General features: G+C 43.1%; 1 protein-coding gene across 3 annotated transcripts in view; it reads right to left on the reverse strand.

Annotated features, from left to right (window-relative positions):
- LOC148035549 (Exostosin family protein) overlaps positions 1-23777 on the reverse strand; it is a 57915-nt gene extending 34138 nt beyond the window's left edge. For 2 of the 3 annotated variants that reach the window (XM_087677508.1, XM_087677506.1), the window contains exon 1: positions 23432-23775. Coding sequence is in view for 2 of the 3 variants with exons in the window: in XM_087677506.1 (XP_087533632.1) it covers positions 23432-23641 (210 nt within the window). In the remaining variant the exon portion in view is untranslated. Of the gene's footprint in view, positions 1-23431 lie in introns of all 3 variants that reach the window. The other variant, XM_087677507.1, reaches the window with a different exon arrangement.
- Between the last annotated feature and the right edge of the window lie 220 nt (positions 23778-23997).

The following is a 23997-nucleotide window of genomic DNA, read 5'->3' on the forward strand; positions in this document are numbered from 1 at the left end:
CCCCCAACACAAAAAGGCAAAGTCTACCTTTAAGACTTCTATAAATACTCTTGAAGCTTCACGCATATCTTCTAACATTTTATTTGAATATTGTTTTGTTAATGCTAGCAATAGCATTAGTAGTACCATTAATAAAACTTTTTTTGGCCTGCATGACCTTCTAAAAGTCACTAAGCATATAAATGGCCAAGAGGTTACGGTTTTGTTTGATAATGGTTCTACTCATAATTTGAAATTCTCTTGCTTGGTGTAAAGATTACAACTCCACACAATATCCACTTACCGAATTTCACATTTCTTCTTCTTGACATAGAGTTTATGTATCCTTATTGTTTCAAGGACGATGGGAGTTGCAGTAACAAGGACAAAGTCGTCAAGATAGGACCCGAAGATATCCCGCATTAACTTGTTAAAGGTCACAGAAACATTGGTCAATCCAAAAGACATCATAATAAACTCGTATAATGGTCATATCTCATGTTGAACACAATCTTTGGAATGTTTTTGTCATTGAGGGTTGGTTACCCTTCCGATCACAAAAAAATAATATGCATATAGCAATGGAATTTACTCAATGTTTTTTTATCCAAGTGTTCCTACTTAAGTTTATTTTGTTGAAAATGTTCAATCATCTGATTCTCAAAGTAATTTAATTTCTTTTAATTCAATATGCCTATAAATAGGGCATGGGTATTATTGTCCACACACCCCTCATACTCTCGCATTCATTCTTCATCATTTTCCCATCCATCCCCACTCCACGGGAATATGTAAGCTGAATGGTCATCTTGTCTTCGTACTCGTACTATTTTCCAACACTTGAAGTGCACTTAAGAAAAGCTGAAAGGTTGATTGCGCACGGTGCACAACTTAAAGCCCATTCAGGCCACAAACATAAGCGGGAGTATGTAAGCTGAATGGTCATCTTATCTTCACACTCATACTGTTTTCCAGCACTTGAAGTGCACTTAAGAAAAGCTAAAAGCCTGATTCCTCACGGTACATGGAAAAGAGTACACACACACATACAGAGTAACTGTAAATTAAAAATATCACTTCATTCACTCCATTACACTTTCAACCTCAGCCCTCTACCATTGCTGTCCACACCCCTATCCAAGTGGATATCTCAATTTGTGGTGCTGTCCAATTGATCATGACACTATAACAGCAAGAAACCTCATCCTAGAGGTCTTCTTCACATCACCATGAGCTCAATTACACCAAATCGCTGTGATTTGAGTCCACACAGCTTGGCGACCTGTTCTTCACTATTTTTTTGCTGGTTTCACTCCTCCCCTGACTAGTAAAGCAAATCATCTTCATTTTCATTGTGCATTTCTACCTCCTACTGCTAGCCCAACACCTAGACAACAGTTCCCAGCTGAGAACCGGCTGCATTTGCAACAAGTTCAATCGTCTACAACAGGCTACACCCTCTTTATCAGCCCTACATCAAATACTTACGTTTTTGCATTCTCTCCTCTCCTGAAGGGCTGCTCAGCAGTCACCTATCTACAACCACTTGCACAAAGAGATCTTGATCAAACATTCTTGTGTTTTCTTCTCAAATTGACTGCGTAGCAATTGTCTTGATAGGATGCATCACCACGGAGAGTTTTCAAAAATGTTATTTGCCTCAAACAACTCATAAGGATTGCATTTCGCTCCCTCTATTGTTGTCCTTCATCTTCCAGCATTTACTTAACATTCCACTACCTAGAGGACTATGTTTCACTCCCTCCATAGAGGAGCTCTTTTCTCATCATCGAACCTCTGTGCGAAAGATTGTGTTTTAGTCCCTTCATAGTGTAGATCCCTTCCAAGTGTTGCCACTTAATCAACCAAAGTAGTGCAATCATCGCCAAGCTCCATTCCATTGTATCAACATGATTCACTATTCATAATTCTTCATTCTTCTGTGTTCTCTAGTTTCCTCTATCACAATGGTTGCCATACACTATGTTTCTCCTTGCAAACCCTACCATTTCTCAACAAGTGTGTCTAGATCCAACTGAAAACACAAACTTTGCTAAAAATGCAGGCTGAATATGACAAAGGAAGACCAAATCTGGAAAAAAAAAGTTGAAAACGATTGCACAACAGCAACATGTTAGCTGCAGCAGCAAAAATGGCAGCAGATCTGGTAAAAATGCAAGCTGGACAGCAAAAAAGCAAAGCTGGCAGCAAAAACGCAGGCCGCCTAGGGCTGAAAAACTGCCCTCAAACTGTCTACATTGTTGCTTTTGGACCTGCCCGGATAAGATCAGCAGCAAACGCAAGTTTCTAGAGCAGTCTACACACAAATAAACTTGAAAACAGCTGTCAAACGCAATAGCCAACACTAGAGCCAAGAGACGCGTGCTTTTATACCATGTCAAAAAAGTGTGGAGCAATGGAAGTAAAGAAACATTGCTGATAGAAACCGCAATGAATACAAAGCATAGAAAAGAACAGCAAGAACACAAGAACTCGGAGAGAATAGACTCCAAGAATGGAATCCTTATACCAAGGCTCAAGAATCGTACAATGGCATGGGCTGAGTGTGCAGCCAGCAGAGTGCAGTAGACTCTCTCTCTCCGCCAAGAAGCAAGCATGTTGTATGATATTTGATGACTGCAAGACAGTGGAGGAGGAGCAGCCTGCGAATAGGCTAACATAATACATCATAAATGACCAGCCAGCCAGCATAAATAGGTGCAATACATGTAGTCAGCCAGCCAAAATGACATAATCACAACAATGAAATGCACATTGGCCATGGGTCCTGGCAACCACAATAAACACTCTGGCACCTAGGATATTTACACTACTAACACTATCACACGAAACAAAGGTCTAGACTTGAATGCTCCACAAACAACTTGTGAATACCTTCCACAGAAGCTTCAATGGTGGGGATAGTTTCTATGCTTCATGTTCAATCAAAGCACATTGAGATTCAATACCATTTCACTCCAGAGAAAATCTTGGATGAGACCATTGATGTGGTTTACTGCAAGACAGAGGATAATCTTGAAGATGTGTTCGTGAAGGCACTTCCTTAGCTTCTTCTCCCGACAACACTCTAGATCCCTATCCTTATGCCGCATCCAAGATTTGAGAGGGGCTGTTAGAGATTAGTCATCCCTTGGACTAGCATTTCTCAGGTTACCATTGGTGCAGTCAGTTCTCTTGGAGGGTATTATTCCTTATTCCTGTTAGTCAGTGGGCATTTTCAGTAGACATGGTGTACGGGTAGTTTATCAAGCAGGTGATGATGCCACATGGCAGTTGGAGGAGTTATCGCTGATTATTTTCTTTATTTGTGCAACAATTGGTAGGTTTTTGATTAGGTCGGACAATTTTTTGCTGGTCGACTGCTTTATTTTATTGTATTATTTCCTCCTATTTAGGTCCAGTTGGTAGCGTGCCCTCCTTGGTTGCTTTTAGGTGCTGGTGGGAGAGATACAGCTCGAGGAGGTACGTCTACAGCCCTTGTATATTTGTCCTCTTCCTTTCAGCATTCTTTGACTACAGATTTCTGCATTCTTTTGTCTCTTTTCTCTCCCCCTTTCTCTTGTGTTCACTTTTCTTTCAGTCTTGTTCATACGCTTCCGCATTTGTTGCAGTTTGACGCACATTTTCCCCAAAGCACTTCCTCGTGAGAAGTTTGAGACTTTTTGAAAGTCCTTGAACTTGCTACCCTTTGGCGATTGATTTTCCTGTACTTCTACCACATTGGCATTGTAGGGGAGTGTTAGAATTTGCCAATTCTATGGGCAATGCCCAATGTTTTAGTTAGCTGGTTTGTAGTGTGATCACAACTATATTAATAAGTTGTATCACCACTTTTGAAGTTAGTTCTATAGTTAATTTAACTCTAGTTGAGTTAGGGATAGGTCTAACTTACTCAATAACTATTGTACTTTCATTCTATCATTTGAGTACTTGCATCTTTTGAGTGTGGAACTGTTGTCAACTCTTGCTCATTTTCTCGTGTTCACTCTCTCTCTCCCCCTCCATTTCCAACATTCTCAAGGAATTTCATGGACATCCACTTGGTTTAGGGACGGAGCCCCTTATTCTTGCTACGTAGCTCTATCAATAGGAACCTTGGGTAGTCCTTTTTTGGGTGGAGCTGGTGTTGATGGTTGAGCTTGTACTAGTGTTGATATGACCTTGACGAAGTTTGTGTTGAAGTCAATGTCTAGCTAGACATCCATGGTGTTTGTCTAATCTCAGGTCTAGACACATTTTGCCACAATGTAGGTGTGACTATTTTAGGTTGGCTACATTTCCACTACCTAGATTGTGCTAGAGCTGGTTAGTTGATCATTCCCTGGATAGGAGCAGCAGGCACAGCAGCTGGTTAGCGGGCGACAGGTGCACGAGGTGTGCCACGTGGCAGCTGATGTGGCACAGGCAGTCAGACAGCAATTTGCAGCCGACCTACATTATTTTTCGTGTTTTTCCCAGCCTATTTATAGGCCTTGGTTTCAGCAATCCTGATCAGTTGGTTTTCACAGATTTCAGGCTGCAGACTGTGGAGATTGCTCTCAGGGCTGACAGAGACTGAGATCTTCAAGGTGGAGACATACGCAGATATTCACTCTGCACCCATGTATATCTCTGCATTCCTATACATCATTCTTCACTGCAGATTTTCTGTGTTTCATTGTCTCTTTCTCTCTCTCTCTCTTTTCTCTCTGTTCACCCTTTGTCTTGGTCATTCGCTTCTGCATTGCTTCAGTCTGATAGATTGGCCATATTCATGTTCTCTAACATTAGGTTGGCTAGTTTCATGATCATTGCCTACTTATAGGCAGCACACTCTGTACATACTTCATTCCATCATTCAATACTTCATTGCTTGGGAGCTCACAACCTGAGACAGCCATTGTTCTTGCCTTTATCATTCTTCATTCTCCTTCTCTCTATTCACCCTTCCTTTGGACTTCTCTTTCCATCTGTAGTAGGACTTGTCTGAGGACAATCAAGCCCTCTCTAGTAACCTCCGAAGCCATACCATCTCACATGGTAGAAGATGCCGCTCGATACTCCATCTCTGTGGAAGAAAGGGCAACAATGGGCTACTTCTTGCTACTCCACGAGATAACAATTGCACCCAAAGTAAAACAATATCCTATCATTGACTCCTGATGGTCAACATCTCTGGCTCAATCTAAATCCATGCAGCCTATAAGAACCAAAGGTGAATCTCGAGTACCTGCTAGATAATGAATACCAAGATCGGGGGTCCCCCTCAAGAACCGCAAAATCCTCATAGCAACCTGCCAATGTACCATCTTGGGTTCACTCATAAACCTGACCAATAGACCTACACGAAAACACAAATCAACCCTAGTGTTAAGAAGTCAAATCAAGAACCCACTGCCTGTAGCCGAAAGCATCCGCCACCAAAGAATTTACATGGGCCGTAGCCTTCCAGTTCGAATCCATAGGAGTAGAAATGGCCTTACATACCTCCATCTCAAACATGGCCAAAAGCTCCTGGACATACCACTGCTTGGAGATGAAAATCCCCTTCAAAGTCCGGTAAATCTCATGGCCTGAAAAGAAATAAAGAAGGCCCATATCCGTCGTCTCGAACACCTGGTGTAGTGTCACCTTAGTCTCCTTGACCTTTTGGGCATAGTCACCTGTCAAAATAAGATCGTCCACATAAAGCATAAACAATGCGTACCCTCCAACTAAGGTGTGGACATCCAACTAGGGATTGGAAGAGGAATAGCGATACCCCAACTTCCCTTGGAGGAATGGATATATCTTTTCATTCCAAGCACATGGAGCCTGTTTGAGGCTGTAAAGGGCCTTCTTCAACTTGTACACCTGTCCATCTAATGAGGAAAAGCTAGGAGGTTGCTCAACATACAAACTCCTCCTTCAAATCACTGTTGAGGAAGGCAGACTTCACATCAAGCTGATAAACCAGCCATCTTCTATGGCTAGCTAAGGCAAAAACAACTCTAATGGTAGTTGTCCAAGCTATAGGTACAAAGATGTCACGGAAATCCACCCCTAGCCGCTGTGGGGAAGCCCTTTGCAATGAGCTACGCCTTGTGCTTATCCAGAGTACCATCACTGTGATATTTGTTCTTGAAGATCCATTTCACACCAATCACCTTCCTATGAATGGGCCGAGGCATAAGATCCCAAGTGCCATTCCACTCAATAGCATCCAACTCCTACTCCATAGCATTCTTCCAATGTTGTGATTGCAAAGCCTCCTTCACGAAGGTGGGCTTCCTATCCTATATGGCATAGATCATCAAACAATAGTTAGTACAAACAAGCTCGATAGCATGGGTCTGGTTACTCTGAGAATGCTACGGACCATCCTAAGGCTGCCACTCCTGAGGAACTCCCTCAATCCCTGGGGCACAAAGTGTGTCTCGAGCCCAATGAGGAGGAGATTGGATCTCTCCTTAAAGTGCACCATCTACTAAAATCTCTGGAACATCCACCGGCAAGGGCTCAGTCAAGGACGCCGATCGGCAAGAAATATCCTCATCCTAAAAGAAAGCATCTCCACGAGGCACAAGCTCCAAAGATATACTCGTTGATACCCAACTATCTCTTGGATCTCCAAGCACAAGGTGCTCCTCATCCACGAGGCATGAGCTCCAAAGATATACTCGTTAATACCCAACTATCTCCTCGATCTCCAGGCTAGAACCTCCACGAATCAAACATCTTGACTTGTGTAGACATCCATTTAACAAGACCGTACAATTGGTAACCCTAGGACTGCAAGTTGTAATCCACAAACACCTAACTTCAAGAAGCTACTTCAAATTTATCATGATGTGTCTTCAAGTTGTGGATATAGGCATCACACCCAAAAACCCTAAAATAAGAAATGTCGAGCTTGGACTCAAAATACGCCTCACAAGGTGTCATACCAACAATGGCCGAAGTGGAGGGTTGACAAAGGATGTGGACTACAACCACAGCCTTGACCCAAAGACACTGAGGTGTTTGTCTATGCTCCATCATGGTGCAAGCCATCTCAATTACACTTCAATTATTATGCTCCAATATGCCATTTTCGTGGGTACGTTTGTGTTTGCAAACTCCTAGTGGATACCACAATCTACACAAAATCTGATAAGCTCATTAGAAACAAATTCTCCTCCCTTATCCAATCGTAATGTCTTCAATTTCCAACATGTTCGATTCTCCTTGAAGAGTAACCGATCCTTGAAGTGGAAGAAAGCCTTTGACTTCAACTGCAAAAAAGAAACCCATGTCATCCCGCTAAAATCATCCACAATGAGCATGAAATACAAGCTTCCATTAAGGGACTCCATTCTCATAGGTTCATACAAATCTGTAGAAACAAGCTCCAAGAGTGTTAAAGACCGCCTCAAAGCCTTGCTGGAAATGGCATCACAATGCTATTTCCCACGAATGCAAGATACACACGGCTGCTCACTCACCACAATGTTGGGCATACCTCGAAACAAGCTATCCCCAAAAGCCTTGCAAAGGTACTCAAAATTTAGGTGGCCAAACTAAGCATGCCAAGCTCAAACTGTGTCTAAGAGGTAAGAAAAAGAGAGGTCAAGGCATGTAACTAAGTACATTGCAAATATCTAAAGATTTGCTTAACAACTTGCCAATGGATGGTCCATGGGCTGTGCATATACTTATTCACATGAGATACTACATATTGAATATCAAGGCATTTGTTGCAAAGAGAAATAAGACAACCAACAACTTGTCTATAGATTGCAACATCAAACATCTCTTCACCATCATGCGTAAACAACGTTAAGCCTAGCAGCATGGAAGTGCACACAAGTTTGCAATCTTGCATGTTAAACCTATGTAAAAGCTTGTCTACATGCTATGACTATGACATCATGATTTCATGCTGATTTTGAGTGAACTGAATCCCCAAATAGTAGTATAGGTATCCCATATCTTACATAGCAAATGCATGTTTCAATTCAGCCTTGAAATTCACAATTTTATCCTCTTTAGGTCCAATAAGTAGCATGTCATCCACATAAAGAATGATAATCACCAAGCCCGCCCCCCATCCCCCTTTCATTCTGAATGCATAGAGTGGGAGTACTTGGACTATTGTTGAATCCTTTGCTGTCCAACAAGCATCAATTTTAGAGTACCATGTACGAGGAGCCTATTTGAGACCATAAAGAGCCTTATGCAACTTGCAAACCATGTGCTCTTTTCCTTAATCACAAACCCTAGAGGTTGTGACACATAAACATTTTCATGTAGATCCCCATTCAAAAATGTAGTCTTAATTGTTGTGCTAAGAAATGCACTTAGTCACTTAAACAGCCCCAAAACATGCTTATTTTAGGCGTATTTTAGCCAAAACCCTGAAATGAGGAGCGGATCGAGAGAGTTAAGTGGGAGAGGATCTAGAACCCTAATATTCTATAAATTCGAAGCCACCCCTCCACTCTTCTCTCAATCTCGTTTTTGCAGATTTCAGGTGTTTCAGCTTGCTGCCCACACCCTGTTCGCAGAAGACATCTCAGCCGAAGCTGTCCATTGCTGTCTCCGTCAATAAGCGCCTGATTTCCAGCCCTCTTCACGCAGTTTGGAGCTGATTCCAGTCCAATGACTGCTCTTCCTGTGCAAACCTGCTGCTATACAGCCTGCCACATCATCACAGTCCTGCTGCCTACGTTTTCAGTCTTTAAACAACCCCAAAACATGCTTATTTTAGGCTTATTTTAGCCAAAACCCTAAAATGGGAAGCCGATCGAGAGAGTTAAGTGGGAGAGGATCTAGAACCCTAATTTTCTATAAATTAGCAACCAACCCTCCACTCTTCTCTCAATCTCGTTTTTGCAGATTTCAAGTGTTTCAGCTTGCTTTCCACACCCTGATCGCGGAGGACATCTCAGCCGAAGCTATCCATTGCTGTCTCCGTCAGTTTTGGTGCCTAATTTCCAGCCCTCTTCACGCAGTTTGGAGCTGATTTCAGTCAGGCGACGGCTGTTCCTGTGCAGACCTGCTGCCCTACAGCCTACCACGTCATCACAGTCCTGCTACCTACGTTTTCAGTCTTTCTCTCTCCTGTAGGCTGTTATGTCTGCGTTTTTAGTCTTTCTCTCTCCTCATTGCTGTCTGCATCAAATCCAACTCCCACTGCTACGTTTGTTGTTGTTCGACATCCAGAGGCTGCCTTGATGTGATTCAGGATCCATTCGGAGTACGACACACTCTCCAGCTCATTACCCCTGCCCTAATCCTTGAGATACAGGAGTTCGAGGTTCAGTATTCATTCATGCATAGTGTATTTGCTGCATGAGCATCGTATTATTCAGTAGTTATATCACTTCATTTATTCACTATGTTCATTGTCTCTGAGTTACCCTAACCCTAACTGTGTTCTTTTATCAATCTATGTTGTGCTTTGTCGTACGGTTTCTGTTTATATTTCTATGTTAGGGTATTTCTTAACATGGTATCAGAGCCTGGTATTCTCTAAGAAACCTAGGCCTTTGATCTGAAAGCTCTACACAAGAAGCAAGAACAACAGTAGGTTCAAATGACTTCGAACACAACACCGATTCAGTCTCCAAAATCAACTATGTCGAGAACCAAGCGAGAGTGGGCCGATCAGCTTGCTCCACAAAGTTCCGACATGGTGGATGACACTTCTGATTACATGGAAGAAGAGCTAGGCAAGCTGACCTCTGAAGAATATAAACTGATCATAGCTTATAGACGAAAGAAGATTGAGGAGCCCGATCGAAGGATTGCCCTTCAAGAAAATATCCTAAATGAAGATATGCATGAATTTCCCTCTTCAGATTTTGCGCATAGGCCTGATGATGTTGCAGGGCCGTCGAGATCTCCATCAGGGATGGGCCCCCCTGTTGGAAAACAAGACCCAAAGTATGCTCATTTATTTCATCCACTTCCATCCACTCCGATGCAAGGTACGTTAGATTCATCTTTTGTGTCTTCTTCTTTTACTTCTTCTGCTTTGCAATATTCTGGTAAAGATCACGTGGAAGAAAGAGTACAGTCTGTTGACTACGGAAAAGGTCCTCTTGAGGACCAATTCTTGTATGTTAACACACATCGTAGGGATTATAAGGAAAAGCCAGGTACCTCTTTTTCTAACCTTCCTTCTTTCCAATCTACTTCACAAAATCAGAATGAATTTGGTGTTCCTTTTTCTTCATTGCATGGTGCATCATCATCTTCACATTTTCATTTCCAATCATTAAATGAACAAAATGCACTTGCACCTCATACACCTCATTTTCAAAACCCACCCATTCCACCACATTCATCCCTGCTTCTCCACTTCCATTCACACCATTCACTTTTCCATTTTAGACACCTTATGTCACACCGGGGGGTTATGGAAACATAGGCACATCCTTTAGAACCTCATCCTTACCTCTGCTGGGTGGTGTTCCACCTACTTCACACACACTTTCGGCATCATTGCAGCCTGGGTATCCCCCCAGTCTCTCCCAAGTGTGGATCAGTTGACTCCACAGTTTGCCTCCATGGCTTTCCCTAGTGGACCTTCTGGTCATACTGTTGTGCCCCAGCCTCACTTTGGACAGGGCTTCCATGTCCCAGTGCCTTCACATACACCAACACCTTATGGAAACATCCATGTTCCAATGCCTCCGCCTCAATAGGCACTCGTTGGACACTCACAACCTACTTCTACCTACCCATCTTTTCCCCCTCCTTCCTCTTATCAAACACATCCACCTCCACCATCTTACCCTTGGGCCTTCACAATCTTATCCTCCACATCCATCTTACCCTACCTACTCGACACCTCATGGTCCTAGCTGGTCTTCTACCAAAGCATGCATTTAATAACAAGACTCGTTTTAACGGGTCAAACTTTACTACTTGGCCGAACTTGATGAGACATGTCCTTAACTCCCAGAACCTATGGGATCTTGTGCAGGGGTTGGAACCCCAACCCGATCCCGCACTTGTTCCATACGAGATTGTCCGCTCATGGAAGGCTAGGAATGTCTCCGCTATTGTCGAACTGATGCAAGGCTTAATGCCTGAGTTTCATTCTCAACTTCAGCATTTTGACTTAGCGTCAAAGCGATGGGCACACTTGACTGCTCGCTATGCAGCTCCCATCGTATTAATCTTGACCATGAGCTTCAGCTTTTCAAAATCACTGACCGAGATGACTTGAAAGTCAAGTTGACTGAGTTTCGACGTCTCCTTGCTGAATTCTCCACTATGGGGACTCCTAAGTTCTCTAATGATCAGGTCACGTTGTTCCTAAACAAACTCCCTAGGAAATACTTCAATTTTGTGGAAGGCATAATTTCAAAACCTACCATGTCTATCTATGAATTTGAGTGTCAGTTGTCACATTACGCACGGTTGTTCAATCAGTTTCATATGAATTCCTCTTCAGAGGGGGCTCTTGTTGCTCATTTTCAGAAAGGGCAACAAGGGAAGGGAAAACAAAACCAAACCTCCACTCAAACTCAAAATCAAAATCAAAATCAAAAGCAACATCAATCCGGGGAATCACAAGGAACATCCCAATCTCTCAAACCTGGGTAGCAAAATGTTCCTAAAAAGAATAGCTATTGTCAACATTGTCAAAAGGCTGGCCATTTTGATGATGAGTGTCAATCAAAGGCAAGAGGCACAGCACCAAAACCTAAGTCTCAGACCCCTTCCCCTCAATCGGGCAACCCCCTGTAGGGGAGGAAGGGTGATGGCAAGGGGCAGTTTAAAGGTCAGACTCACACTACCACCGCACAGCCAGTTCTTAACTCCAGAGGGCTTGTCTGACAGGTCTGCAGAAGCCCACATCGCCTCCATAGAGACATCACATGCGAGTTTCGTCCATATCTATGATTTGTCTCCCGATATAGTTACCGTAGAGGCCCACTCGACATAGCCAAGCACTTAAGCTCCTGTTTTGATTGTGGACAGTGGAGCTACACATCACATGACTCCTATAGAGGATATCTTCCGTACCCGAGCCCCTGCAGTCAGCCGAGCAGGTCCACGTAGAAAACAACTCCTCGGTCAAGATTCATTCACAAGGTTGCGTCAGTTTTGCCACTGATAAGGATCCGGATCTGGTTACAATGGGCAATGTATATCATGTCCCTCAGCTTGGGGTGAACTTGTTGTCTGTTCAGCAGCTTTACTGGTTGGGGCGAGCGGTTTTCTTTACAGCAACCACAGTCGAGATGCTTGACTCTCTGATTGGTTTAGTGATGCTCGCGGTGAGGCACAGCCTAATGGCCTATACCACATGACACTTTCTGACCGAGCCGACAGCCGAGGGCTCCGTGTTCCATAGCTTCCAGGCCTTAGCCATCTCTTGGGAGCCTACGAACAATGAGCGTCTTTGGCATTCACTTAGGGCATCTTGGTTATGACTCACTTTATGAGTTGTCACGCCGTGAGCTAGTTGAGGGCCTTCCACGCCTAAAGTTTGCTTGAGTGTCTGTAAAGCTTGTCAGCTCGGGAAGCAGCACCGTACCCCATTTCCTCAGCAGTCTTCCCATAGAGCTGAGGTGCCTCTTAGATTGATTCATGTTGATCTTTGTGGGTCGATATCCACTGCTGCCTTGAATGGCGCACTGTACTTCTTTTTTATAGTGGATGATCATTCTAGATACTTGTGGGTGTACTTCCTCAAGCATAAATCCGATGCTTTCACATACTTTTCTGCTTGGGTTCTGCTGGTTCATAACCAGACTGGTCATCATGTCGATTGCATGAGGAGTGCTAGCGGTGGTGAGTTTACCTCCAACAAGTTCTCAGAGTTTCTACAGCACCATGGCATTTCTCGCCAGCTCACCTCTACCGACTTTCCCTCTCAGAATGGAGTTGTAGAGTGTAGGAACCGAACAATCATGGAAATGGCACGCTCTATGCTGTTCTCAGTAGAGTTTCCTGAGTGCCTTTGGGTCAAGGTTGTTACCACTTCAGTATACATTCTTAACCGGTGTTCGACTGCGGCTCTTCCTCAAAAGACCCCGTATGAGGCATTCTTTGACTCTCGGCCTGTTATTTCCCACTTCAGAGTCTTCAGGTGTTGTGCGTACACACACACGCCTGACGACAAGATAGGAAAGCTCACTCCCCGAGCTGATCTTATTTTTGTGGGATATTCCTCTAAGGCGAAAGCCTATCATTTGTTCGATCCTCGAACAAACAAGATGATCGTTAGGCAAGATATCGTCTTTGACGAGAGGGACATTGTGTAATCTTCTGCACCCAATTCCGATCTGATTCCTTCTTCCACATCATCGGAGATCGTGCCTACTGTGCCTGGTCTACTTCCCGCTCCTGACCTTCTCGCATATTCTTCAATTCCTATGCCCCCTTCGTGAGACCCGTTACCTCGCTGGTACCAATAGACCTTGCGAGATTCGAGAATCCTACCACCAGATTCCTCTACAAAGGGACCTAGAATATCTGTCTGGCTTGCTCCACAGGCATCATTTGCGTCGCTGTTTACAACTGATTACATAGCGCATTCTCAGTCGAATACATGGCAGAAGGCTCTTCAACACCCTCAATGGCGAGCGGCCATGGAGAAGGAGCTCGAGAGTATTGACCGAAATGCGACTTGGACATTGGAAGATCGTCCGAGCCACAAGAAAGTCATCAGGACAAAGTGGATTTTTAGGACTAAGCTAAAAGCTTATGGGACTTTAGACAAGTACAAGGGTTTCGACAAAAGCGCGGCATTGATTATGAAGAGACCTTTGCCTCTACTGCAAGGTTGACTTTCTTTGCTATTCGTGCTAGCCGCTCACCACGGTTGGCCGATACATCAGATGGATGTCAAGAGTACCTTCCTAAATGGTTTTCTCGAGGAGGAGGTCTATGTGGAGCAACCACCAGGCTTTCCTTTTGTCAACCCGAGGAATAAGATATTCCGCTTGCATAAAGCTCTTTATGGGCTGAAGCAAGCGCCGCAGTCTTAGTTCCATAGGATGGATGAGTTCTTACAAACTCATGGATACCATTGTATCCCTTATGACCCGAACTTATATGTTCGATCTATTGCAGAGGGGGTTAGCTATATCCTGCTATACGTTGATGAATTACTCATCACAGGTTCAAATTCTGCTACCATAGCAGAAATTAAGGCTAAGCTTCAAGCTACATTTGAAATGACAAACCTTGGTTTATTCTCCTATTTTTTGGGGATGGAGGTAGTTCGTTCTGGGGGCTATATTTTTGTGTCACAGGTGAATGGATCAAACACGGCCAGTGGCCACGCCTCTTGATCCTACTATCCACTTATTGAAGGATACCCTAGGACAGCCCTTCGATGACCTTACCTATCACTCTATTGTAGGAAAACTTCTTTGGTTAATTCACACTAGGCCAAATTTAGCTTACTCAATTAGTATACTCAGTTAGTATTTCACAGCACCTAGGATATCACATTGGACTGCATGTCTTCATGTGTTGCGTTATTTGCAGTGTACTTTTTCTTATGGCCTGACATATGGTTCTCGTTTATGTTTGCAGGGATACATTGATTCTGATCGGCTAGGAGATCCTGACACCCGGCATTCCCATGGCGGCTACCTCTTTACCTTGGGCACGACTCCCATTTCTTGGTCCAGTCATAAGCAGGAGCCGGTGGCGGCTTCCACGGCCGAGGTTGAGTACTGGAGTCTCTTTGATAGCACCACCAAGGCCATCTATCTGAGGAGTCTATTGGCGGCACTTCATTTACCATGTGTCTCTCCCACAGTTGTCTACTGCGACAACCATAGTGCCATTGCTCTTGCAGGCAATCCAATCATCACACCACGAACGCGACATGTGGGAGTTCCACTTTCACTTTTCCAGAGAGCAAGTTGAGCTAGGTACTATTTGCCTAGAGTTTATACCTTCATCAGATAATTTTGCAGACATTTTGACCAAAGCGGTCAACCGGCCGGTTCTTCAATACCTACTACCCAGGTTCGGCTTGGGTATACCCTCCCCTACTTCTTCAACTTCACGGGGAGAGGGTGCTTCCCTCTTGCTTTCCCTTCCAGTTTGAGAGGGGGCGGCTTCTACTCTTGATAGTGACAATGATGATGCTTACATTTTTTAGACATTACCTTCATTTATTCTTTTGTATTGTATTATGGACATTTGTAACTTCATCCGCACTATCAGGATCACATGATTGTAAAAGGACACTTGGACAAGTGAACAATTCCCCTGCGAGGGCACTGTCCAAGTGGCACCATTGCATAGCATATTGCATGAGCATGTCATCTTGCATCTCCCTTTGCATTACCCCATGCATTGGCATTCTATTCATGTAAACATGAATCTGTGCGCATTTATCCCTCTTTGGTCTTTAGGAGTGGTTGACTCTAGGATCCACCATATTCGTGGCATAACACATGGCAATTCTCCTAAAAGGCAGTTTCCCTACCCTTGCTTGCTTGCTTACTTTGCTTGTCTTGCTAAGCCCACCATCATCTTTTTTGCCTCTACATATATTCACCACATAATTAGCACACACACACACTTTTATCATCCTTAGGCACTTATCCTAGTCAATGTGAGGGATTGGCTTGCTAGTTTTGTGAATGACTTGGGTTTAAAACTCTCTTTATTCTTTCCTATCTGTCACTTAATCGGTCGCCTCCCCTATATTCCTTATGTATTTTCAAAACACTTTTCCAACTACAAAACAAAAAACAAAAAAAAACCAAAACACAACCAACATAGTCCATTGTTGTATCCATCCGCCTTTGTAGGACTTGGTAGACCCTTGGGCAGCCGACGTGCACCCTTGGTCCGATGCCCTGGCCTCTCTAGGGTAATCACTTGGGCTCCCTTGGTAGGATAACCATCGCCCCTATAGTCTTAATAGGCCACTGGGTAGTTGACGCGCACCCTTTGTCCGATGCCTTGGCTACTTTGGGGTGGGACGCCTTGGGATAAATCAAATTTTAGGCTGGCCTACTTTTCTAGCCCTATTTTGGGCTTGAGAGGAGGAGGTGTGCTAAGAAATGCACTTAGTCACTTAAGCAGCCCCAAAACATCCTTATTTTAGGGTTATTTTAGCCAAAACCCTAAAATGGGGAGCGGATCAAGAGAGTTAAGTGGGAGAGGATCTAGAACCCTAATTTTCTATAAATTGGCAGCTAGCCCTCCACTCTTCTCTTAATCTCATTTTTGCAGATTTCAAGTGTTTCAAGCCCATACTCCCGTTCGCGAAGGACATCTCAGCCAAAGTTGTCCATTGCTATCTCCATCAGATGGCGCCTGATTTCCAACCCTCTTCATGCAGTTTTGAGTTGATTTCAATCAGGTGACTACTATTCCTGTATAGACCTGCTTGCGTTTTGTCTTTCTCTCTTCTATAGGTTGTCCTGCCTGCGTTTTTAGTCTTTCTCTCTCTTGCAGTCTGTCTTGCCTGCGTTTTTAGTCTCTCACCTGTTGCCTGCGTTTTTAGTCTTTCTCTCTCCTCACTATTGTCTGCATCAGATCCAACTTCTCATTGATGCGTTTGTTGGTGTTCGACATCCGGAGGCTGCCTTGCTACGATTCGGGATCCGTTCGGAGTACGACACACTCTCCAGCTCATTACCCTTGCCTTGATTCTTGAGATACAGGAGTTCGAGGTTCAGTATTCATTCGCTGCATAGTGTGTTTGTTGCATGAGCATCATATTATTCAGTAGTTATATCACTTCATTTATTCACAGTGTTCATTGTCTTTGAGTTACCCTAACCCTAACTATGTTCTTTTATCAGTCTGTGCTTTGTCGTACGGTTTATGTGTTAGGGTATTTCTTAACATTAATGTCCAACTAATGTGCTTTCTAACCATAATTTGTAGCCATAGTAATCACACATCTCATCGTACTCATACGAGATGTAGGAGCAAATGTTTTCTTATAATCTATGCCATTCTTTTGTGCATAGCCTTTTGCTACCAACAATGCTTTGTACTTATCAATAGTGCCATCAACCTTGCTTTTGAGTTTAAAAACTCATTTTGTGCCTATGGCCTTCTTACCAAGTGGTAAATCCAAAAGATCCCATGTAGAGTTAGTAGCAATAGAGTCCAATTCTTCTTGCATGGCCTCCTTCCAATGTACATCTTGCTAAGCTTCGTCCAAGAAAGTAGACTCATCATCTAGTAGTGAGCTCATAAACACATGCTCATCACAGTCATCTACTTCCATAAATTCAGCCGAATAGGCCTCCCTTGCATCATATGCTACATGCCTAGCAACCCTTCAAGTGCATTGAGGTAAGGACGCATCCATTCAACTCTCCTGGAGAGTGCGTAACAACCATCTAGGAATTCTTTTGGCTGCATTTACAGCAGCTCTTTCATGTTGTACTGCATCTTCCACTATATGAGGCAAACCATCATCATAACCTTGCTCTTCAAAAGCGTGGTGCTGCAACAGCTTGCTGTATTATGTCTGTCCAACTAGTTACAGCAGACACACACTCCAAAGAAAGTGGCAAAAGACCCTCAAAGACATCACCAATGTCATGGGTAGCTGGCATCTCAAACTGGTCATGAGAAAATGCAGCATTTTCAGCACATATGACATCTTGACTAACAAAAACATTCTTTGTGCGTGGATGATAGAAGCAATAAGGCCCTTGCTTTCCAAACGATAGCCAATATGCATTTTACAACCATATCATCGAGCTTTCCATGAAGCTCTTTTGAAACATGTGCATAGGCTATGCATCCAAACACTCGTCAAAAGTAGTCAACTTTGGGTTCTTGCCATGCAAAGCTGCAAACAGCATGATCATCTTCGGTGCTTTGGGAGGTGCAAATTTTAATATATGATTCGTAGCTAAAGGCCTTCTAGCCAAAATTTATCTAGTAACCCCTTGCTTTTCAACATACAATGAGTCATCTCCATATTACGGTGTACCCCAAAACGGCATTTCAGCAGGTCCGAAACGGACCGGCTGTTTCGAACCGGGACGGAAACGGGAGACCGCCGTTTCGGGGGTCCTACGGCCCGTTTCGGGTGGTTATCCAGCGCCAAAACTCGTTCTCCTTCCCAACTTCGGACTCGCACGCGCGGCACACCAGCAGCTCTCACCTCCTCCTCCTCAGACCTGCAGCTCCCGCCTCGGCCCACCAGCTCCCACCTCCTCTTCCTCTTCCTCTTCCTCTAAGCTCTCCTCCTCCTCCTCCTCCTCCTCCTCCTCCTCCTCCTCCTCCTCCTCCTCCTCCTCCTCCTCCTCCTCCTCCTCCTCCTCCTCCTCCTCCTCCTCCTCCTCCTCCTCCTCCTCCTTCTCGAATCTCCTCCTCCTTTAATCCATTACCTAGGTCCTGACTCCTAAAGGCTAATCATAGCATGGCGCCAGACCCATATTGGAGGCATGTCACTCGAATCAAGGGAAGGGATACGAGGGCTCTGACGGATCAAAGAAGTGGCGGTGCAACTATTGTGGATTGGAGAAATCGGGGAGTGTAACACGCGTAAAAGACCACTTGGCTTGCATTCCCAACAAAGACATCGGGCCTTGCGCAAATGTGCCGGCAGAAGTAATAGTAAGTCTCTATATTTGGCGCCGAAAGCGTATGGGTATTGAGCTAGAAGAGGATGAATCAACACCACATTGGGCTCATGAAGCACAAGTGGGGCAAAGAGAGACTAGTGGGCCTGGTGGCACTAGCCAAATTGGAGGCACCAGTGGCCCATCAAAAAGTACATCCATATCCGTATCAGGTCCAAGTGCAAAAAGGACCCCATTGCCATCTTCTACTGGTGATGGGCAAAAGGGCTCCTTGCATGGAGCAAGTGTCCATGCAGGACTTCAGAGGCAAAAAATTGTGGAGGCAACTAGGGAACTCACACGCTTATTTATTCGGTGTGCTATCCCTTTCAATGTGGCCACTACACATCAATGAAAGAAGACAATCAGGGCAGTAAGCCGCATAGGGTATGAGTGGAAAGATCCATCCACAAATGCATTACGCACACGGGAGCTTTGAAAGGAGAAAGCATCCATAGAGGCTCAATTGGAGCCCTTGAAGAAGACATGGGTGAAATATGGATGCACAATATTATGCGATAGATGGTCAGATATGCATCGAAGGAATGTTTACAATGTTTTGGAGTCTTCATGTAAAGGCACCATGTTCATTAAGACCATCGATGCCTCTACCTCAGGTCTTACCATCACACGAGCTTTCATTTGGGAGCACATGCAAGTCATCATGGACATAAGAGTCCAAAATGTGGTACAAGTGGTGACAAATAATAGAAGCAATTGTGTGTCTATGGGACGTATGCTTGAGAAGGAGTTTCCTAGCATAGTATGGACTCCATGTGCATCCATTGCCTTGACTTGCTTGTTGAAGATGTTGGGCAAATATCTTGGGTGGATGACATTTTCAAGACGGCAACAAGCATAGTAAGATTTGTGAAGAGGAGGCCATCCGTCACAAGCATGTTTTAAGCCAATAGCACACTTAAGCTATTGAAGCACTCCACCACTAGATTTGCTTATATGTTTATCGTATTAGAGAGGTTGATACGGGTCTATCCAAATTTGCTACGGACCATTGGATGCCAATGGCTCACATGGAGTGAGAGAGAGTCTCCAAAGGCTCTTGCTTTTAGGCGCAATATTTTAAATGAGAGTTGGTGGGTTGAGGCAAACGCATTGGTAAAAAGTCTCGCTTCTATTTACACTGTATTACGCATCACTGATATGGAGAGGAGTACTTTGGAACTTCTATATGAGTATATGGATAAAATTGGCGAGGCCTTGCTTCGCAACAGCTTTTTGCCCCAAGACAAGTAAGTTTTTGTTTAACTTTTACACATGTAATTATTTTGTATTAACGACTCCTTGATGATTGATCATTATTTTAACTTCTAAGTTTTTAACTTATTTTATCTATAGGGTTGATGAGATTCGTGCAGTGTGAAATGCACAATGGGATTGGTTCCATAAACCAATCCATGTTGTCACACATATCTTGCATCCCCTTTGGCATAGCGAGGAGCAGTACATTAGCGAGGAGTTAGAGGAGGGCTTCATGGAGTACATGAGGCACCTCTCACAGGGGATGATATAGATATGATAAGAAAAGTAGAGGATAATTTGCTGGCATTCCGCAATCATTCTCTTCATTTTGGTCGATCCACAGCTAGGCTTTGAGAGACACAGCTTTAACCTGTCTCTTGGTAGGAGAAATACGGCAATTATGCTCCTCCACTCAAATATTGATTTTGCGGCATGCATATTACCAATTGCCAATTATTTAACCTCAATCTCTTAAAATTGAATAGAAACGCATCGCTATTCGAGTCCTCTCGCAAGATTGTAGTTCAAGGCCTGCTGAGAGGAACTGAAGCACATGGGCCCTCTTCCACACCAAAAAGAGAAACAAGCTTACAACTGCCCAGCTGGAGCGTTTAGTGTTTTGCCATTGCAATCTCCAACTTCTTGAGAGGACCGCTCTGTCCCCTAAGCCTTCACAGGTAAATCGATAATGCTTAGTATTATGTATAATTAACTTTTTAACCTTGAGTGACACTTGACATTGCTAATTTGCTTGTAAGTTGGATTGTAAATTGTGATATGTATGAATATTGAACATATTGAATCTCCTCTCATATGATATATATTTGTCTCGTTCACCTTTACAGGTGAATGTTGACAAGATTGATATAGAAAAGGTGCGTGACATTCCGCAGATACCACAAGAGGAGCAGGATATCTACTTCATGCTCTATGAGCTATCGACACCGGTGCATGAGACTCATACACAGAGGAGGGTTAGAGTGAGGGTCACACGTGGTCATGCATCACAGATAGAGTTAGAGCCAGAGTTTGAGGATGAGGATGAGGCTAAGGCTGCTTCATCAACTCCTCGATCAGGGTCCTCGGGGTCAAATGAGGAGATGGTGCAGAGATCCTCAGAGTCCGGATGAGTCGTGAGTCATAACTCGTGATATACAAGAGTCAGTTTAGCAGTGCAGAGTCCAGACTAGAGTTGCCAGTTGTTCATTGATATTGATACTTATAGCCTCACTGGACTTTGAAGCTTTGACAGATTATTCACATGACATAGTTACTATCATTGTATATTGATCCCACTTATTATGCATCTTGATTCTTGTTCCATTGTTCTTGATGTCAATCTTCATTGCTCTTTACATCATAGATTATTCATGAGTCAAATTCTAATTCATTTTGTTGCCTTGAGTTTTGAAAATTGAGTCTTAATTGTATAAAGTTGTCTTAAGTTTCAAGTTTCAACCATTGAGTTATCAATCTTGACTTCTTAATCTTCACTCGTGAATCGTGACTCGTGACTCGTAAAATATGTAATGAATCATGATTTCGATCATATAACATAAAGACTCAAAGTTTTGTATAAAATTTGGATACATGTTGTTGTAGGTATTGATATATTTACATACCCACATATTACTATTATTTTTTAGTGTACAATCCGAAACGTCGTTTCCCCGTTTCCAAAATTTGGCCAAAACTCCGAAACTCCAGTTTTTCCTGTTTCTATTTCCCCCGTTTCCGAAACTCCCCCGTACTATGCTCCATAAGTGTCCAATTTTTCCTTTCAGCAACACCATTTTTCTGAGGTGACATTCTTGTCGTAGCTTCATGCATAATGGCATTTTCAAGCAAATATGTCTCAAAAGCACAAGACGTGTACTTCCCTCCTCTATCCATGTAAAGTGTCTACACTTTTAAGTTAATTTTAGCCTCAAACTTTGCATCAAGATGTTTAAAATGCATAAACACATCAAATTTTGCTTTCAGCCCATAAACCCATGTATATCAAGAGTAGTCATCAATAAAGATAACAACATAAAGATAACCCCCAAGTGCATGTGTCCTCATAGAACCACAAACATCGGAGTGAATAAGCTGCATTTTCCAAACAGCATATACTATACCATTCTTCTTGAAAGCAAAATTGTGCATTTTGCCTAAAATACATCCTTCACATGCATGGGAAGGTGGAGTTCACTCCCCTAGTGAAATACCACTAGGTGCCAGGAAGATACCCATACTTAGGGGGCTATACTATTCATATATATAATACATAGAGGCAAACGAGATTGAGCTCCTCATTTATCTTTCATTTGGAGAAGTGCTCAACGACTCTCTAAGATTCCTAGGATATAGGAATATCGTCGAGGTCTCGATTGAAAGAAATGCATCTACCATCGGACACAGCTGAAGGGTCATCAGACTACCAAAACTCGTATGTCCATAGCTGGCATGCCATAGCTCCACATTCTGCATTGCAATCGAAAGAGTACTAACTGCCAAAGTATCATGAGACCGTCTATCATATGTATCTAATAAAAAGAGACCCTTATACAAGGTGCCAAATAGCCTAAGTGCAAAATCTATTTCTCTGTCTCTGACAATGCATTTGTCATCTTCAAAGATATCCTAAAAGCCATGCTTATTAAAAGCAAAAATAGACAATAGATTCTTTGTAACACCAAGCACAAATAAAACATCCAGAAGCATGAAATTGGAATTATCTGCAACAGTAATCATGACTAAACCAATGCCACATATATCATAATTGCTACTGTTCGCACATGTAACACGCTTCCCGACAAAGGCTGAATGTAATTGGTAAAGACAAACTTCCTGGAAGTGATATGCTTTGATATCCCACTATCAAAATACCACACTTCTATCAAGATGCGCTAATCCTAGTTCCTCATCCTTTGCAGCACCACTATCAAGCTTCTAGCACCTACATAGATGAGTTCCCTGCTATCTTGCCTCACTTTCCTCTTTTCCATGAAGACCAAAGAGCTTCATCAAGTGATGCTTACCGAAAAGCTCCTTGTTTAAGAACTTCATACTCATCATGCCTTAAAAGACAATACTGTCTGGAATTTTGCAAATCTGGAACATTGCAGACTGCATAATCATAACGCAATACCAAATGCATATTTGGCGACCATTGGTCTTCACACAAGGTATGACCGAATGTTAAAGATTCAGAAATAAGCATTTTTGGGGAGCCAATATGAAAGCCATCAACCTGAATGATTTGCAAGTTCTCCCCTGTATCCTGGAGTCTTTTTACCATGACCTTCTATATATACTTTTGATACACTCGGGAGTTGATCCTAGACATGTTAAAAACTCAGGCCTTTTTTCCTGAACCAACTGTGATCTACACCAGAAGGTTGAAATGGTATCATCAAATGGTGAGGAAAAGCTTCGGTGTTTCAAGGGATGATAAGTCAAATCTAAGGTTTTTTCTTTTTTTCTGAACAATGTCCTATTGAGATCCACACCAAGAGGTTGAAATGATCTCATGAAATGGTGAAAAAGAGCTTTAGTATTTCAAGTGATGGTAATGTACTAGCTCGAAAGAAGCTCAGTAAATCCATAGAGCCACATTCTGGCAACCAAATCATGCAAGACGACAGTGAGTTTCAAGAGCATACCTTGATGAAAGTAGTAGATGCGGCCGAGGTGAGCGCCACTGAGGATTGCTGAAAGGATCGGGTCCTGAGAGCAGGAAGATTGAAGCAAAAAATGGCGGCCAGGAGAAGGACGCTAACCAGCAGATAAGCGGACCTTTTGTCGACCATGGAGGAGCCCTTGGTAAAGAAAGAAGCCATTGCAGACTTATCACTTGTCGATGAAAACACCATACATTTTGCTTCGGGTTATACGAAGCCTACTAGAGTAGTATGGCAAAAGTGAAAGGATGCTTCCTGTCAACCTTTCCTGGAGTGTGTGCTTCACTCGTGTGTCTGTGTTTGTCCGTGTGAGTTTGTGTAAGTGCGCATACAAACATAAACTTATGTATGCGCATATATAATAATTCATATTTTATAAATGCGGTGTGATTTTGTATGAGTGCCCATTCAAACATATTTATGTCCATATATAATAATTCATATTTTATAAATGAGTGTGAACATGTATGTAAGTACGTATGTATGCATACAAATAGTGTGTGTCATTATGTGTGGATATTCGATTTTTTATGTTAGTGTGTGAACGT

The sequence above is a fragment of the Lygodium microphyllum genome, chromosome 5 (assembly GCF_053477565.2).
Source record: "Lygodium microphyllum isolate KBCC chromosome 5, Lygodium_microphyllum_v1.1.10, whole genome shotgun sequence".
NCBI lineage: Eukaryota > Viridiplantae > Streptophyta > Polypodiopsida > Schizaeales > Lygodiaceae > Lygodium > Lygodium microphyllum.